The sequence below is a fragment of the Oncorhynchus masou genome, chromosome 5 (genome assembly GCF_036934945.1).
Source record: "Oncorhynchus masou masou isolate Uvic2021 chromosome 5, UVic_Omas_1.1, whole genome shotgun sequence".
Classification (NCBI taxonomy): Eukaryota; Metazoa; Chordata; class Actinopteri; order Salmoniformes; family Salmonidae; genus Oncorhynchus; species Oncorhynchus masou.
Genome location: NC_088216.1, coordinates 60,821,238 through 60,839,153, shown reverse-complemented (window position 1 = coordinate 60,839,153; position 17,916 = coordinate 60,821,238). Strand labels below are relative to the sequence as shown.

Genomic DNA, 17,916 nt, shown 5'->3' with positions numbered 1-17,916 from the left:
AGGTATTTAACCCCCCACAACAGCATCAAAACCTGTATGTATGAGTCTTTCGGAGGGTTTGGGTTAAAAGCGCAAGTCACATTTCAGTTGAACCTTGTGTGAAGTTGACCAATGAAGTGATCTAAATCACTTGATGCCATTCATAAAACAAGACAACAGATCATCTAAAAGCATTTTTATTTCAAAAATATTGTTCAGACAAAAGCTTTGGACTATGATCTTAGAGCATAGTTTCCCAAATTATAATGTTAATACAAACAATCTACAAAAGTGAAAACATTGGAAAGTCTGGCTTGTATTTGGTCCATGATGTGCTGTTCCATAGGTCATTTACGATAGCTCTTCCTTGATAACACCTATGAGAGTTATCTTCTACGTGAGTATTCATCTCTCCTTCCTCTTCCCCGCTCCCTCTCCCGTTCCCGCCGACGCTCCCGCTCTTTCTCCCTTTCTCTATCCCGGCGACTGATTTTCTGGCGGTGGGTGGGAGAGACAGAGCGCAAAGGAGAAGAGACACTGCGACTGCGTCTGAAAACAGAGAGTGAAGTTAGTCTCAGAGCTGAGACTCAATATGGAGTCCGTATGAAACAGAGTAAGGCACAGTGCTTCTTCCATACCTTCTTCTGGAAGGAGACATGGACTGAGTCTCTCTTCTCTCATCACTACGACTCACTCTTTTCTTCCTGAGAAAAAATAAGAAGAAAAGCAAAAATAGAAGAGTCTTCATTTCATGAGGGAAAGCAGCTCCATTCAATCGCACAAATATACTCAGTACAGATATCCCCATACTCCAGTAGAGAAAGAATACTTACTCGTCTCCGTTAGTGAGTTTCCGGCAGGCATTTTTTAGGGCGACTTGATTTAGGGGAGACTCCCTGTTGGTCTGTGGTACAGCAGGCGACGCTAGGACAAAGAAAGATGAGAATAAGGAACTTTGTGGGAGGAAATGGTTACAAAGTCAAAGGGTTGCTAAAGGAAATGATGAGCACATGAGACAAACAGAAGTGGAGAGGACGGTAATAATATATATTTTTTTAAAGTTGCCAGGATGCAAAAATAAGGAAATAGAAACAAAAAAGCATGATATAAAACATGAAGATATCACGTATTACACAGTGTGTTTCCTATGGGTGAGTGGTGTGCGTCTGTCTCACCTGCTTTGGAGGCAGGGGAGAAGCTGGAGGGGGCGTCCAGGGTGGGGGTGCCCACAGCCAGCAGTCCCCCTCCTGCCAGCTTGGCCTTGGCGATGCGTGCATCCAGGGCCAGGTGACACTGGTCCACTTCTTTTAACATACTGGGGAGGGAGACGTTGGGCAGTGAGTACAGCCTCAGGATCCGCCCACAGATCTCCCTCAGGTCCTCCTCAGACGCACCAAACAGCAGGAACCAGGGAGGCTGGTCCGGCAGAGGGATCTGCATGGAAGACGGGAGGAGGGTGAGGATTCAGACAGGTGGTCATGTTGCTGTTATGGACATATGGGAGCTATATAGACCAGCTAATCATGTTTGAGCATATGTCCTTAGATAAAATCTTGGTTTGTGTAGTAGGTGTGCTGATATGTGCAGGTGTATGAATGACAACCTGGGATGGTATATTACTGTAAATTACCTTATGTGTTAGCATGTTTAAAGCACATAAGTGTACACTGTAGTGTCCTACCTGAAGTGTTCTGGCTGACAGGTAGATACAGGCACAGGCCACGGTCTCAGCACTGAACCTCAGGAACACATCTGTCCTCAGACTGTCATTCATGTAGTTCCTAGAAAACAGATAGCAGCAGAGAGAGGTGGAGAGCGAGATGAAAATAGATAAATTAGAACTCTTCCTAATATGACATTTGAGATACACTGAGAAATGATTAAACAAAACATCAAGAAGATACTCACCAAGCTGTCTGTACTAGCTTGGTGTTCTTCTCACACTCCAGCACCTGGAGGTACATCACAATGATCTATGACAGAGCAGCACAAAAACTGTTAGGGACGTGTTCCCAAGACCAGATACAATGTCAATTGCCGTAGACAAGATAATTTGTTAGACATGTCATGGTAATACAAATCCAAGCCTACAGTAGCAATCACAACAAACCAGTAGAGCAAACAGGGCCTAAACCACAGTGGTTATCAATTGTCCTGTTTTAGATCAAATACCCCACTGAATGTATTGAAGGTGGTGAGGTGAGTCTGCTGCTTGCCTTGTGGGGGTGTTTGACATGCACACAGAAGCCCAGCTCCTTCAGCACTCTCCTCTCTGTCTTGATCACCTGAGCCTTGGCACTGATGTAGCTGGCATCCAAAGGCATGGGGACCTGGGTCCTGGAAGATACACATGGTTAGCGATATACAGAATACCGCAAGAGGGTTGGGAGAACTGGAAGAGGAGTTCAGAACCCCTTACCGTTTGCCTTTGCTGTGTTTGAGGTGGTAGAACACATTGAGAACATCTCGTACCCTGCGCGGTTCCTCCTCGATCTTTGAAGCCAGGTGCACACAAGCCATGGCAACCATCTGGAAAGAGGCAGGCAGGGAGGTAGATGGGTATTTTGAGAAGGGGAAAGAGGACAAATAGCATCATGAGATTAGTTTGTCACAGCAACAGTGTGAACAAATAGTAAAGGGGTGAATGTTTGAGCTAAGTCTGATAAAGGATTTTTGCAGTGGAACTGGTTGCCAAACAGAGCATGATAGGGAGGGTCCTACCTCTGCACAGTGTCTGACGAACGATTTGCAATAGTAGAACCTCTGGAAAAGGATCTGCCCCGTGGCCATGGCTACCTGGAGAGAACGTTTATCAATTAACTTGCTAACTACGATTTAAATCCATCGCATGGCCTGCCTCATTGGTAAACAACATGCGTCTTTAACTTAGCTGTTGATTCTAGACATGGTCTCGTGTTTGACCTGTACAATTAGATTTGTCTGACTTTGAATGCAAATTCTACTTAACTTCGGCACAATAGTTAGCTAGATAGCTGTTACCAACCTGCGGGAGTCTAAGCAGAATACCCGCGGCCTGTATCAACTCACAGCCCCGCATTCGCAGCTGCTCCTCGGTATCCGCGGAAAGCCCATGTTCAGCGGACGGACTCTGCTGTAGTCGCTCCAATGGCAGGAGACAGTTATCTAAAGTTAGGGTTACACCAGAGTATATCTTATCCCCTATAAGAATTCCCTCCCCGGGAATTCTCAAGTATTCTGCCGCCATCACATATTCAATAGTCGGTTGCATGACACCAGGCAAGACCGAGGCCCAGTCCAGCACGGGACTCCAGTACAGCCTCTACCGATTGGATGGGCCGTGTGTAAACCGCGCCCCTTGCTATTCTTCATACGGGTTGTGATTGGTTATTGTGGTCTTGAATTTCGTTGCGTAAACCAATAATAGCAGTATCTTTTAAACGGGTGGAAGCGGTTAATTTTTATTTCTGCAAATTCCGGTGTTTCATCGTTTTGTCAAAGTTTGCATTGTTTTGATACCATAATGTTATTTCTAAGCGTGTTGCAGTTGAAAAGGTTATTGTCTCTTGAGGGAAGAGCCTATCATTGATAAAATGGTCTCACTTGCGTAAAAAATAATTGCCGTTTAATAGGCTACATCTTAATGCAGATCAATTTATGTTGGGGCAGCAAGGCTACAGCATTTGACAATGGTGTCTAGAGATATTAATGGTCAAACTGTACCTGACAACAATCATGCAGTTGCCTGTGTGTGTGTGTTGTATTGATCTTTACACTCCAAAATACAATTACTTAAAAAAGGAGAAGCAATTTACACTCGTTTTATTACCTCATATGATATTAACATTGAGTACATAGAATACAAGGGTCGTTCCACTTGAAAAAGTACAAGAAAGTATTTCGACACCCACCATCTCAGATTGTATTTAAATCATAGAAAAAGATTAGATTAACAATCCTGCTAAATTATTTGGGTGATATCTGAGAAATTCATCGAATTGATTGCACCCAAATTGGCCATTTAAATGTATAAGATTCGTATAATATTCAATAAATATAGTACTTCAAATCCGATTTCCACCAAATATTTTACTATCAATGAAATACACATGACGAATCTCAAAAGCCACCCACGGACCCCCTATACCAAAACCACCCCAACAACGAGTATATATTATCAGTTCTCTATGTCTGAAAAGTAGTATGGAGCTGCGGCTCGGAGTATTGTTTCTTTATCCTATGTAATGCATTCTCAGTGAATTTGGTGATGTCCCCCGTTTATAGAAATCCATAATTGAAGTCGTTAGGTTTATGTGCAATTATACATCCTGATACTACCAGGTTCTGACCACTAGATGGTGCTGTTCCTGCTATTAGGTGATTTTTAAAAAATCCACTCAGTGTTGGTTTCTTAACCAGGTAAACACCAACATTTCTAGCATTTGTGACACAAATCCAACGTAAGTCAATGGTACCTATATTAGCATTTTCACACTTCATGTCCAAATCATCCTGATGTACCAAAACACGTATTGTGTAACTCAATAGCTAGGTTTCCATCCAATTGGCAACAGATTTTCATGTGAATATTCTAAAATACACATAAAGAAAATATGCACATTTTCCCACCTGTGGTGTATTTCCACCAAACTGACTTGTTTCCAAAAAACAATTAGTAGGTGATGACTTTGCACACAAAATGTAGTTTTTCACTCAAGTTTTCATATACTGAATAAACGTTTTCAATGTGTTTCCATGGCATTTTCCATCAATAGTTTTGTCAACAAAACTGTTGAGAAAAATAGCAAATGTGCCTAACTGGTCTTGGCACATGCGCTCTTTAGCCAACAACTTGCAGTGCGGGTAGGCTGTGCAGATAGTCTAGTGAGTCTACATGATGAGATTATTATGGATAAGAGACAGAATATTTTTATTTGTCAAACGGCAGTCAAGCATCGATCATCATGTCACCAGAATAAGACCTTCAATATTTATTGGAAAAGAGCATCAAAGTCATCACTGTACTGTGCACTTTCACCACCCTGTGAAGTTCATGATCATTTATTTAATTAAATTAAAATTTAAGCCTAATAAACTGCATGCTTTCCCGAGTCTTAGTGGGAAGAGTCCTAGGGCTGTTATGGTGACCATAATACCGCTTTGTTAACTGTTCAACACAGAATAGTCACATGTGCGCACTCCCTTAAATCTTTAGAGAAAATATATTTTCTATTTTATTCAATTGGTTCTTCATAATATAAAATAATGGAATGGAATTCTAAGAAAATCGTGTCTGCTAAATCAACTAGCCATATGGCATAGCCATATCAGGGCCTAACACAAGGACAACTCAAGAGTCTGCTATTCTGTTATTCTGAAATAGACTTCTTTAGACTTGTCTAAAATAAATAATGGATTTATTGTGATGGTGTAGGCTGTATTACATGGATTTATTAGACTTTTTAAAATGTAGATGTTCCAAAGGTCTGCATCAGTGGCTTGTAGGCTATGCGTGGAAGCCAGGAGATGCTCAATGTGTTTATGTTAATTAACGGTCAATTACCGCGAGACCGGCAGTTATTCGCTTGACAATCACAGCTGACAAAATGTCATGACCACCACAACCCTAGGGAGGACCACACACCATATCACTTTGTGATTCTAAGTTTTGGATATTTGTCATTTGCACCACCTTTTCTTGCACAATTAATTTTTCATACACAAAAAGATCCCACCATGTCGAAAGAATTAATGATCTGTCTGCATTTATACAATTGTAACGAAACTTCCTGTTTCCATCACAGCTGTCATGTTTGTTTTTTAAATATTTAGGACTTTACTGGCCTAGAAATTGTGGATGGAAATGTGGTTCCTGTTATTAGTTAGATGATTTGGATATGAAATGTAAAAATCCTAATATAGGTACCGTTGACTTGCATTGGATATGTGCCACAAATGCTAAAAAGAAACAGTGGCTCGGTAAACTAAACCAAAGCATCGGTTGCTGTCATACCTTGTCCATAAACTGCTTACAGGGTAAGGAAACCAATACGTCAGTTTGTAATTTGGGTGAACTATCCCTTTATTAACATTGAGGCTGCATAGAGTTGTTGGAGGTGAGATTGGCGCAGAGGACGCTGGTGGGAGGAGATATAGAAGGTAGGGCTCATTATACTGGCTGGAATGGATTGAATGAAATGGTACCAAACACATGGAAACAACCGGTTGGACTCCGTTCCATTGATGCCATCCCGGCCATTACAATGAGTCCGTCCTCCTATGGCTCCTTCCACCAGCCTTCTCTGGATTGTTGTGGGGTGTGGGGAGTCTGTGGGTGACTTTTGACAATTTCTTTGGATTCCTCATGTTTTACTCATTGTTAGAACAAAGTTTTGGATGTTAGGTAATATATTTATTAAATATTATATGAATCCTATACATTTAAATGGCCAATTTGGATGCAATCAATTAGTTTAATTTCTCAGAGATCAAATTATATTTCAACAAAATATTGTTGCTGGAATGCTTATCTAATCTGTTTTTTTACTACAGAAATTATTTCGGAACAATCTGAGATGGTTTGTGTCATGGCTTGCTGAAATGACATGGAACGACCCAGAAGATGAGATGTGAGAGGAAATGTTTTCCTGTTTTAAGATATTGCAATTTATCTACCCTCTATATGAGACCAATGCAATATATTCACACTTAGGGGTGTACTGTGCAGCAGAGAAAGAGTTGAAAAAGTTGAAAATAGGCCTGAATGTCACAGCCTGTGGTTAAAGATGTGTCCCACTAGATGGCGATCTTCACAAGCAAGTTCACAAGAGCCAGGCTGATGGGTTCATATGTGGACTGCAGCCTATTATGTGGAAGCTAAACTGAAAATTGAATATAAAACATATGTTAGAAAGCATACAAGTACATTTTGATTTTACATGTTGTAAAATGAAGTGAATATAGTTATATTTTTCATCAGAAATAGTTAAAACGCCTATGTGTAACAGCATGCCCACACTATGACCAGATGGATGACGGGAGAGAAGATACGGTTATTCAAGAAAGTTAGGAGGTTCTATGTCTTCTTTGTTCCCCTCTATCCACCCTTCTTTCTCTTCATCCTCATCCACCTATCCCCCATCAGTGGCAATCCTTCTCATTGGAGTCAGAGAAATGGAATCCATCCATTTGGATCACAACAGCTCTATGCTGAAGCTACACTTCTTTATCTTGACCCAGATGACCCAGGACCCCTCTTCCTTATGAAATTACAACATAATCCACTTACATGGCCTTCAGAAAGTATTCATACCTCTACTTATTACACATTTTGTTGTGTTACAGCTTGAATTCTAAATGGCTTAAATGCATTGTGTACATGCAATGCCCCAAAATAACAAAGTGAAAACACATTTTTAGGCATTTTCGAAAATGAAATACAAAAATATTATTTTCAAATGTTTTCATGCTTTGTCAAATTGGTTCTTAATCATTGCTAGGCAACCATTTTCAGGTCTTGCCATAGATTTTCAAATAGATTTAAGTCAACACTGTAACTCAGCCATTCACTGTCTTCTTGGTAAGCAACTCCAGTGTAGATTAGGATTTGTGTTTTAGGTTATTGTCCTGCTGAAAGGTGAATTCTTCTCACAGTGTCCAGTGGAAAGCAGACTGACAAAGGATTTTGCATGTGCTTAGCTCCATTACATTTATTTTTTATCCTGAAAAATCCCCCAGTCCTTAACGATTACAAGCATACCCATAACATGATGCAGCCACCACAATTATGCTTGAAAATATGGAGCGTGGTCGTCAGTAGTGTGTTGTATTAGATTTGCCGCAAACATAACACTTTGTCTTCAGACAAAAATGTAATTGCTTGCAGTATTACTTTAACACCTTGTTGCAAACAGGATGCATGTTTTGGAAAATGTTTTATTCTGTACAGGCTTCCTTCTTTTCACTCTGTCAATTAGGTTAGTATTGTGGAGTAACTACAATGTTGTTGAGTCATCCTCAGTTGTCTCCTCACAGTCCTTAAACTCTGTAACTGTTTTAAAGTCACCATTGGCCTAATGGTGAAATCCCTGAGCGGTTTCCTTCCTCTCAGGCAAATGGTTAGGAAGGACGCCTGTATCTTTGTAGTACTTATTGACTCAAGACATTAGAGCTTTTCATTTTAAATAAGTTGTAAAAATGTTGAAAAACATTATGTGGTATTGTATGTAGGCCAGTGACAAAAAAAATCTAAATTTAATCCATTTAATTTTGGGCTGTAACACAACAAAATGGAAAAAGTCAAGGGGTGTGAATACTGGATAATCAAGTGGTTTGAAGCAACATAGAGATGTGACTCCATTGTACCACAGCATTGATGTGGCAATAAAGCACATCAAATTTCAAACATTTCCTCCACTTTAGCTCTCTGACTGCAGGCAAATCTCATTGATAACTGCAAAATACTGCTCTATCGAAGTGAGAGAGAGGGAGAGAGAGAAAAAGGGGTTATTACTTTCCTGTTGCACAAGAGTGCAGTTAGACATATGAAGACGACTACTGCCTTAAAATTACAATAACTATAATGTGCCCATTCAATAAATCGTTCAAGTCCAATATAAGGCTGGGAGACCTGTGTGTGTGTGTGGCTGTGTGCGTAGTGTCAGACCAGTTTGTGTGTGTGTGGTGCAGCAGAGCCCCTCTCCCAGGGCTGTGCGGTAGACAGGGGACACACACACTCGGCTGCTGGGGGCCAGGTGTGTGAGCAGCGTGGACAAGGAGCCAGGGAGCAGGTATAGGGAAGAGGACGCAGGGCGGGAGGGGATCTCTGTCTCACCCATCTCCCAGCTGAGCCAGTACCCCCTCAGACCCTCTTCGTGGCCTCTCCACCGGACCTGCACCTCATCTCGCCCCACGGGGGTCAGCTGGAGGTCAGCCAGGGCAGGCAGCACTGAGATACACACAGAGATAGAGGACAAGTTAGTGTCTGCGCTTTGTTATAAAAGCCATAAATCACAGAACGAAAAAAGAGAGGGGCCAGGCCCAAAGGTAGAAGTGGGAGGGATGGACTCCTTATAAATGACTACGATAAATACACAGAGTATACAAAACCTTAAGAACACCTGCTCTTTCCATGACATAGACTGACGAGGAGAATCCACGTGAAAGCTATGATCCCTTATTGATGCCACATGTTAAATCCACTTCAATCAGTGTAGATGAAGTGGAGGAGACAGTTTAAAGAATGATTTTTAAGCCTTGAGACAACAGAAACATGGATTGTGTATGTCTGCCATTCAGAGGGTGAACAAAAACACACACATCTTACCCTCCTGAGTGCAGGCCTTGACAGACAAAGCCTTCTCTTTGCCAGTGGAGTACAGGGCGCTGATGGTGACCAGGTATTGTGTCTCTTGCTCTAGACCAGTGAGCAGAGTGGTATTCTGATGTCCATGTAGCATAACCATGTGGACCTGTCCACTGGGTAGAGCGCCATACTCTATCTGGTACCTCTGGACCTGCTCAGGCTGCAGAGGACCCCAGCTCACTCGCACCCTGTCAGGACCTGAGTCTGACACCGTGACCACTGCTGGGCTCAACACCTCTAGGGTATGTGAGAGGAGAGGACAGGGAGGAGAGGGGAGGGGGATGACAGAAAAATAAAATAGATTATTATTTTGCACAACAAGTTGTTCAATAATGTAAAAAGATTGTCTTCCAGTGTTGATTTTCTATTAGACTATTCTTATTTCCTATTTCTACCGCATCACTGAACTTCATATTCTCACCGGGCAGTGTGGTGAAGTTGGCACTGAGGGTGTTGAGGTAGTCCTGGTTGGACTTTGGGGTGAGGGAGGCAGTGTAGCTGGTGTCTGGTTGCAGACCACTCAGCTTTACCCAGCTGGCATCCCCAGGGAGGGTCCGTCTGTGGTACTGCACCCCGCTGCTGGCCCCGCCACTAGGCTGACCCTTCCCGCCACCTGGCAGCATAGAATTATAGTGGACCTCATAGAAGCCTGTGTTGGCGCTGAGGACAGGACGCCACTGCAGCACGGCACTGTGGGAGGACACCTCTACCACCCGCAGGCCCTCGGCACAGATCAGCTCTAAGAGAGAGAAAGAGGGGGGAGATATACACCTCAGGTGGGGAGTTTGCATGGACACTACAGAGGCTGCAATCTCAGGACTGTCTATAAATACTTGAGTCTAGAAACTCAGTTCTAGTCAAGTAGTATAGTCCCACCTCTGTAGTGTTAGAAGTGAAAACGGTATGTGTGCAGAATGGTTTTATTCAATGATGTGCTGTTTGAAGGGCAAATTGTTTTATTTCATATATTGTCATCTATTTTCTCTGTCTTTGTGTCCACCCTTCCTCTGTCACTACGCCCACCCTCCCTCCCCCCCGCCCCACACACCAATGATGACCTCCCTCAGGTCCTCTGTGATGATGCTGATGTCATCGATGTCCACAAAGTACAGGTGGGACTCGATGGGTGCGGACACCACCCTCCGCAGCACCTGGTAGTTCCCATGTCCTGTAGAGACAGCCAGCACGGACACACCCGCCGTTCTCAGCTCTGCCATTGGTACATCCACCACGCCCGGCTCTACCCCATCCGTTAGCCACACCAGCACCTTAGGGAGCTTTGTTTCATCCACAGCTCCAGTCCTGGCTAGCAGCCCCTGTGCCAGTATGAGGGCAGCCTCAGTGTTGGTGTCCCCCTGGAGCTGCCTGGTTCTCTGCAGTGCCCCCTGTAGGCCAGGCTGGGTGCTGTGGGCGTCCAGACCAAACTCCAGGTGTGGCTCAGTGCCCACCTGCAGCAAACCCACCCTTACCTGGCCTTGCCCAAGTGAGAAGGGGAGGAGCAGCTCAGACAGGAAGCGCAGCAGGCGAGAGAACTCATAGGATGACACACTTCCTGAAGAATCCAACAGGAGCAGGATGTCCCCTTCACAACAGTTCAGAGCTGAGTGAGAGAGAGAGAGAGAGAGAGATAGAGAGAGAGAGAGAGAGAGAGAGAGAGAGGGGGAGAGAGAGAGAGAGCGATCACACTAAAGCTATTTATCCCTGATACTGTATATCTACAGAGAGAATTGTAAGCCGCCATGTGGCTGCAAGCCCAGGAACAGATTTCACAAGGCAACAAAAAAACACTTGTTATGAAAAGCTTTTCAAAACACATTGTTTGCCAATGTTATTACCTGTCGTGGTAGTTCTTTACTTGCTAATCTTCCTATGTCCAAATCTAAATATTAGTTCTTCTTTGTGTGATCAGTCAAAATAAACTTTATTGGTTCAAGCCATTTTATTCAAACACAGACTGGGATCCAAGCCATAGAACACAGGACAACACAGGACAAGAGAGAGGAAAGGAAAGAGGGATGAAGAGACGAGTGCTAAAATATGGATAAAGGTATGGGTTTTAGAGATGACTGTCAAGGGGAGTGAGAGAAATTAAACAGATTAAAAACTGAGGATAGTTGGAAGAAAACGGACACAAACTAGAGAAAGAGAAAAAAACACACAGAGAGAGCGAGAGAAATATAAAAAGAGAGACAGAGAACATTATGTGCAGAGAATAGCCACAGTCTGGACAGACGCACTCTGATGAGCACATTATAATGGTCACTGGATCTTTATTCTCAGAAACAATTTAGCCCCAGTTGCTCTCTCAACCGTCTACATACAATAATCATTTCCAGTAAAATCTAAATAGTTTCTCCTAACACTCCAGTTTCTACACCCCAGCTTCTACTAACAAAACAAAAACACACTTGCAGTAAATTAAAATATAGTAGCTCATACATTTTCATTTGTCCTGTGTCTGACTCAGCTCTCTGCTGTGTGTTACTGGTGTGATAGAACGCCCAAGAGGCTGACTGCCAAAGCAGGTTGGCAACAGCTATACAGTATATGGTTGGTAAAACAGTAGACATACCTCTGTCAACTCAGAGACAAGGGCATGTCAGATGAAACCCATCTATTTTTCCATCAGCTGTCATGACCTGTTGTAACAGGTGTATAACCCTGCAGGAATGCAGGAGCAACCCAATGATTTTGCTGTTCTAACATGCTATTGGGGTGATGCACTGACATGCTCTGGTCTAGTAAGAACAATACAGGTATCATTCAATCACAAGCTGACGCCTGATGGAGGTACAGACGCAGACGCACAGACAAAGACATACACAGATGACTGCCATCATCCAAAGGCACATATACATATTATGCATATTGCGTCACTTCTTCCACACATTTCATTCCACTTCCTGCAGAGCCTTTGTTATTTTTATCTCCCTTTATCTCCCTTTATCTCCCTTTATCTCTCTCTCTCTCTCTCTCTCTCTCTCTTTCTCTCTCTCTCTCTCTTTCTGTGTCACCCACATAATCTTCAGCTCTCTGTTCCTTTCAGAGAGCCCTCTTGGAACAACATTCCACAATCATTCAACTTTTATAGAGCGCTAGAAAATGATGGTGGTGGTAGGGAGAGAGAGGGAGGGATGGATGAGAGGAAATGAAGGGGAACATAGATGAGGGAGAGCAGAGCAATCAGGAGAAAGGTATCAGCCAATGTCTGAAAACAACCATACAATAGTAACTAACACAGATGGAGAGGAGAGAGGAGAAGAGAGCGAGGGAGGGATGGGAATGGAGGCAGAGGCGGTATCTCCTATTAACCCCTTATAAAATAGATAGAAGCTTAGTGAAATATTGGGAGAAAAGACAGTGCGTAAGTACTGCGAGAAAAAGAGAAGGATCGTGAGAGAGAAGAGATCAAAGGGATTTGCAGCTCTCTTCCCTCGGCATTCCACAGTGAGCTGCTTGTGAGCAAGAGAGACTGCGTGTGAGGGTTGCAATAGAGAAGAAGTATGGCGTTTCCTTCAAACCCTAAGTCTCTGTTTATGTAATTAAAAAGTAGCTAAAAAACCCATTAAGCTTTGTTCCCACCTTTATGACCTGTACAAAAATGTCTCCAAAGGCTTTGCTTAATATTTTTCAAATCAACTTGAGTCATAGATCCAAATGTTTACTTTTAATTAGTTGGGGACTACCATAAGCGTGGATATATTATTACAGCTTTGTTGCTGTAATTTGGCAAACAGAATGATACCTGTTTCCAGAACAATTCTGGCCAAAGTCAGCAGGGCAAATGTTTTTCTTGAAGACAGCAATATCAATGAAAGACAGAGCTTCCATTGTCTCCCTTTCCACTGTAATGCCAAGAGCTGGAAGGCGCTCTCTCTCTCTCTCTCTCTCTCTCTCTCTCTCTCTCTCTCTCTCTCTCTCCCTCTCTCTCTCTCTCTCACTCACTCACACACACACACACACACTTTACATGAAAAATATTAACTCTGTCAATAATACAATACACTTATACCATACCCTGTAAATAAGTTACTTTTTGCGGATTTAGGCTATACCACACTAATAGGCCATGTGATCAGATAAATATTACGATGCATCCTAAGGTCATTGTTAGAAAAGTAATGATTATCTAATGATGTGACTGAGTAACCCGACTTTAATCAGCGCCAACTGCAGAATGGAACATTGTTGAGAGTCTACAGGAAATATGCAAGAGCCATCTCTCTAACCGTGACACACCTGTATAAGGTAGGCTAAACTCACCTGCGTCAGGCACAACGTTTTGTGTGTTACTTGGCCGGAGTAACACACCGAACAGCAAACAGGAAAATCCAAACCACCCCATCATAAATTGGATAAATACGTTATGATGAAATTGACCAAACAAGTGCACCCTCAACGGGATCTTCCCATGTCACTGTCCATGGCATTGTTGTCCTTCCCTTTCACATTCCCTCGAGTTTCTCATGCGCAAAGGGATCAGTCCGTTTTTAGTTGTACAGCCTAATTGTATCAAGGCTGAAAAGTCATTACGAACTACTACCCCCCCCCCCCCCTCCACACATACACACACACACACACACACAAGGGCACTCGCGTGCGCACACACGGACAGCGTAGACCGCGTTATCCACACTACCTCATTTAAAACGTATTAGAAGGCGCGACACTCCCACTACTACAGCACGAATTTACCCCCCTCTACACAAGATCAACTGATAAGGAAGTGCTCCTTCGATTTCATGTCCTCCTCGGCTCTGCTACTGTTTCACCCTCCAATATATTTTGGTCCTCTACTGCCCCTTCTCTTTCCCTTTCTCAAGTGTCCTCCCCTCAACAGTCATTAGTTTTTCGGCGTCAATTTTGTTGGACTTCGTCCCTGTTTCGGACATCATCCAGGATACTTCACATTAAATAGCACAAATGTGATTAAAACTTTACTGACTCCATTAGTAGGCTATTATGGTCGCTCAACACTCATACACTACATGACCAAAAGTATCCTCATCGAACATATCATTCCAAAATCATGGGCATTAATCTTAGGCCTCACTCCCCCCTATCTGAGATACCTAATGCAGCCCTTCACATACACACCCGTTCTGCCAGTTACATTCTGTTAAAGGTCCCCAAAGCACACACATCCCTGGGTCGCCCCTTTTTCAATTCGCTGCAGCTAGCGACTGGAACGAGCTTCAACAAACACTCAAACTGGGCCGTTTTATCTCCATGTCTTCATTCAAAGACTTAATCATGGACACTCTGACAGATATGGCAGCTTCTTGTGATGTATTGTTGTCTCTACCTTCTTGCCCTTTGTGCTGTGGTCTGTGCCCAATAATGTTTGTACCATGTGTTGTGCTATATTTATATATATATATATATATATATATATATATATATTTATTTTGAATCCCAGCCCCTGTCCCTGCAGGATGCCTTTTGCCTTCTGGTAGGCCATCATTGTAAATAAGAATTTGTTCTTAACTGACTTGCCTAGTTAAATAAAAAATAAAAATATGGAGTTGGTCCCCCCCGTCTCAGCCTCAACCTGCATTTATGAACATTTGAACATCTTGGCCATGTTCTGTTATAATCTCTACCCGGCACAGTCAGAAGAGGACTGGCCACCCCACATAGCCTGGTTCCTCTCTAGGTTTCTTCATAGGTTTTGGCCTTTCTAGGGAGTTTTTCCTAACCACCGTGCTTCTACACCTGCATTGCTTGCTGTTTGGGGTTTTAGGCTGGGTTTCTGTACAGCACTTTGAGATATCAGCTGATGTACGAAGGGCTATATAAATAAATTTGATTTGATTTGATTTAAAACAGCCTCCACTCGTCTGGGAAGGCTTTCCACTAGATGTTGGATCATTGCTGCGGGGACTTGCTTCCATTCAGTTACAAGAGCATTAGTGAGGTCGGGCGCTGATGTTGGGCGATTACGCCTGGCTCATGGTCGGTGTTTCCAATTCATCCCAAAGGTGTTCGATGGGGTTGAGGTCAGGGCTCTGTGCAGGCCAGTCAAGTTCTTCCACAGCAAACTCAACAAACCATTTCTGTATGGACCGCGCTTTGTGCAGTGGGGCATTGTCATGCTGAAGCAGGAAAGGGCCTTCACCAAACTGTTGACACAAAGTTGTAAGAACAGAATCATCTAGAATGTAATTGTATGCTGTACTGTTAAGATTTCCCTTCACTGGAACTAAGGGGCCTAGCCCAAAGCATGAAAAACAGCCCCAGACCATTATTCCCCCTCCACCAAAATGTACAGTCGTCACTATGCATTGGTGCAGGTAGTGTTCTCCTGGCATCCGCCAAACCCAGATTCGTCCATCAGACTGCCAGATGGTGAAGTGTGATTCATCACTCCAGAGTACGTGTTTCCACTGCTCCAGGGTCCAATGGTGGCGAGCTTTACGCCATTCCATGAAACCCATTTCATGAAGCTAACAGTTCTTGTGCTGACGAGGCAGTTTGGAACTCAGTAGTGAGTGTTGATCTTTATGCGCTATGCGTTTCAGCACTTGGCGGCCCCGTTCTGTGAGCTTGTGTGGCCTACCACTTCGCGGCTGAGCCATTGTTGCTACTAGATATTTCCACTTCACAATAACAGCACTTACAGTTGACCGGGGCAGCTCTAGCAGGGCAGAAATTTGACGAACTGACTGGTTGGAAAGGTGGCATCCTATGACAGTGCCACGCTGAAACTCACTGAGCTCTTCAGTAAGGCCATTCTACTGCCAATATTTGTCTATGGAGATTGCATGGCTGTGTGCTCGATTTTATACACCTGTCAGCAACGGATGTGGCTGAAATAGCAGAATCCACTAATTTGAAGGGGTCCTCACATACTTTTGTATATATAGTAATACCTGAACCCCCTTTAGTGAAAGGGTTTGTGCTCTACTCGGGGATGGGAGGAGCAGTGTTCGGGCATGTCCTGAGACAATACAGGCTAACAGGGTGGAGTGGCAGCACACTATTCATTGCAATAAACACCTAAGAGCCTTTTATTTTGATTGTTGCACTGACTCTATACACACTCACAGGACTCTACACAGTCACGCAATATTGAATTAGCATATTTTATAAACAAAACATACCTGCCCAGACCCACTAGCCTCCACCCCTATGTCCAGCGCCCTTATCACTTTCCTCCACATGGCCACAAGCTGCACGATTTTGTTTCTCTCTGTCGCCCACGCACTTTACATTTTTAGATAAAGCAGTTGACCTTTCCATTGCATGAACGACAGAGGATTGGCTCATTTTCAGTTTGGGTCTACGTTTTTTAAAGATAATTGATGAAAAGAGTTTTGTCCAACCCATCGGGTATCTCAGTGCACCCTCACATGTCATGTCTTGAATTATACAGACAGACAAAATAAAAGTACATTTACATTGCAATACCTCTGACATCCATCTCTCCAGCTCCACCCAAAACCTTTGAATTTTGTAACATTCCCAGAAGGCATATTGAGTCATTAGTAGTTTTACACTTCAGACATGACTCTGCCCCTGTGCTGTAGAACTTCTCTTCTATAATACATTCTGTACATTCATTTATACTGGATTAAGTGTACATTTTTGTTAACTGTAATCTCATTAGTGATGTTCTGACATTTCCTTATGTCTAAGAGATTGTCAGTTGGAAAGGCTCTCTGCAAGCTTTTGTATAGCTTACCTATCATATGAATATCATTTTCTTACTCGAATAGGATTCCCTCAGGATTGCTCTGGTGTCCGAAAGACTTCAAAATTAAATACATTTACATTACATTTAAGTCATTTAGCAGACGCTCTTATCCAGAGCGACTTACAAATTGGTGAATTCACCTTCTGACATCCAGTGGAACAGCCACTTTACAATAGTGCATCTAAGTCATTAAGGGGGGGGGTGAGAAGGATTACTTATCCTATCCTAGGTATTCCTTGAAGAGGTGGGGTTTCAGGTGTCTCCGGAAGGTGGTGATTGACTCCGCTGTCCTGGCGTCGTGAGGGAGTTTGTTCCACCATTGGGGGGCCAGAGCAGCGAACAGTTTTGACTGGGCTGAGCGGGAACTGTACTTCCTCAATGGTAGGGAGGCGAGCAGGCCAGAGGTGGATGAACGCAGTGCCCTTGCTTGGGTGTAGGGCCTGATCAGAGCCTGGAGGTACTGCGGTGCCGTTCCCCTCACAGCTCCGTAGGCAAGCACCATGGTCTTGTAGCGGATGCGAGCTTCAACTGGAAGCCAGTGGAGAGAGCGGAGGAGCGGGGTGACGTGAGAGAACTTGGGAAGGTTGAACACCAGACGGGCTGCGGCGTTCTGGATGAGTTGTAGGGGTTTAATGGCACAGGCAGGGAGCCCAGCCAACAGCGAGTTGCAGTAATCCAGACGGGAGATGACAAGTGCCTGGATTAGGACCTGCGCCGCTTCCTGTGTGAGGCAGGGTCGTACTCTGCGGATGTTGTAGAGCATGAACCTACAGGAACGGGCCACCGCCATGATGTTGGTTGAGAACGACAGGGTGTTGTCCAGGATCACGCCAAGGTTCTTAGCGCTCTGGGAGGAGGACACAATGGAGTTGTCAACCGTGATGGCGAGATCATGGAA

At 43.6% G+C, this 17,916-nt stretch overlaps 2 protein-coding genes across 3 annotated transcripts; both read right to left on the bottom strand.

The window, feature by feature from the left end:
- Window positions 1-160: 160 nt before the first annotated feature.
- On the bottom strand, window positions 161-3,354 carry LOC135540027 (cyclin-L1-like). Its single transcript, XM_064966328.1, has 10 exons — window positions 2,984-3,354; window positions 2,701-2,775; window positions 2,399-2,508; window positions 2,196-2,316; window positions 1,888-1,952; window positions 1,661-1,760; window positions 1,155-1,413; window positions 813-903; window positions 618-683; window positions 161-528 (listed from the first exon to the last, which is right to left on the bottom strand). Exons 1-10 carry the CDS (start codon window positions 3,227-3,229, stop codon window positions 366-368), a joined length of 1,296 nt encoding a protein of 431 aa, XP_064822400.1. The 5' UTR covers window positions 3,230-3,354; the 3' UTR covers window positions 161-365.
- A 411-nt stretch (window positions 3,355-3,765) lies between these two features.
- On the bottom strand, window positions 3,766-13,893 carry LOC135540026 (von Willebrand factor A domain-containing protein 1-like). 2 transcript variants are annotated; one of them, XM_064966327.1, is made up of 6 exons: window positions 13,586-13,893; window positions 10,371-10,922; window positions 9,744-10,061; window positions 9,284-9,559; window positions 8,792-8,905; window positions 3,766-6,839 (listed from the first exon to the last, which is right to left on the bottom strand). In XM_064966327.1, exons 1-6 carry the CDS (start codon window positions 13,668-13,670, stop codon window positions 6,835-6,837), a joined length of 1,350 nt encoding a protein of 449 aa, XP_064822399.1. In that variant the 5' UTR covers window positions 13,671-13,893; the 3' UTR covers window positions 3,766-6,834. The 2 variants fall into 2 exon arrangements, with proteins under 2 accessions (XP_064822399.1, XP_064822398.1); XM_064966326.1 differs by having other exon boundaries at window positions 3,766-8,905.
- Window positions 13,894-17,916: the final 4,023 nt, after the last annotated feature.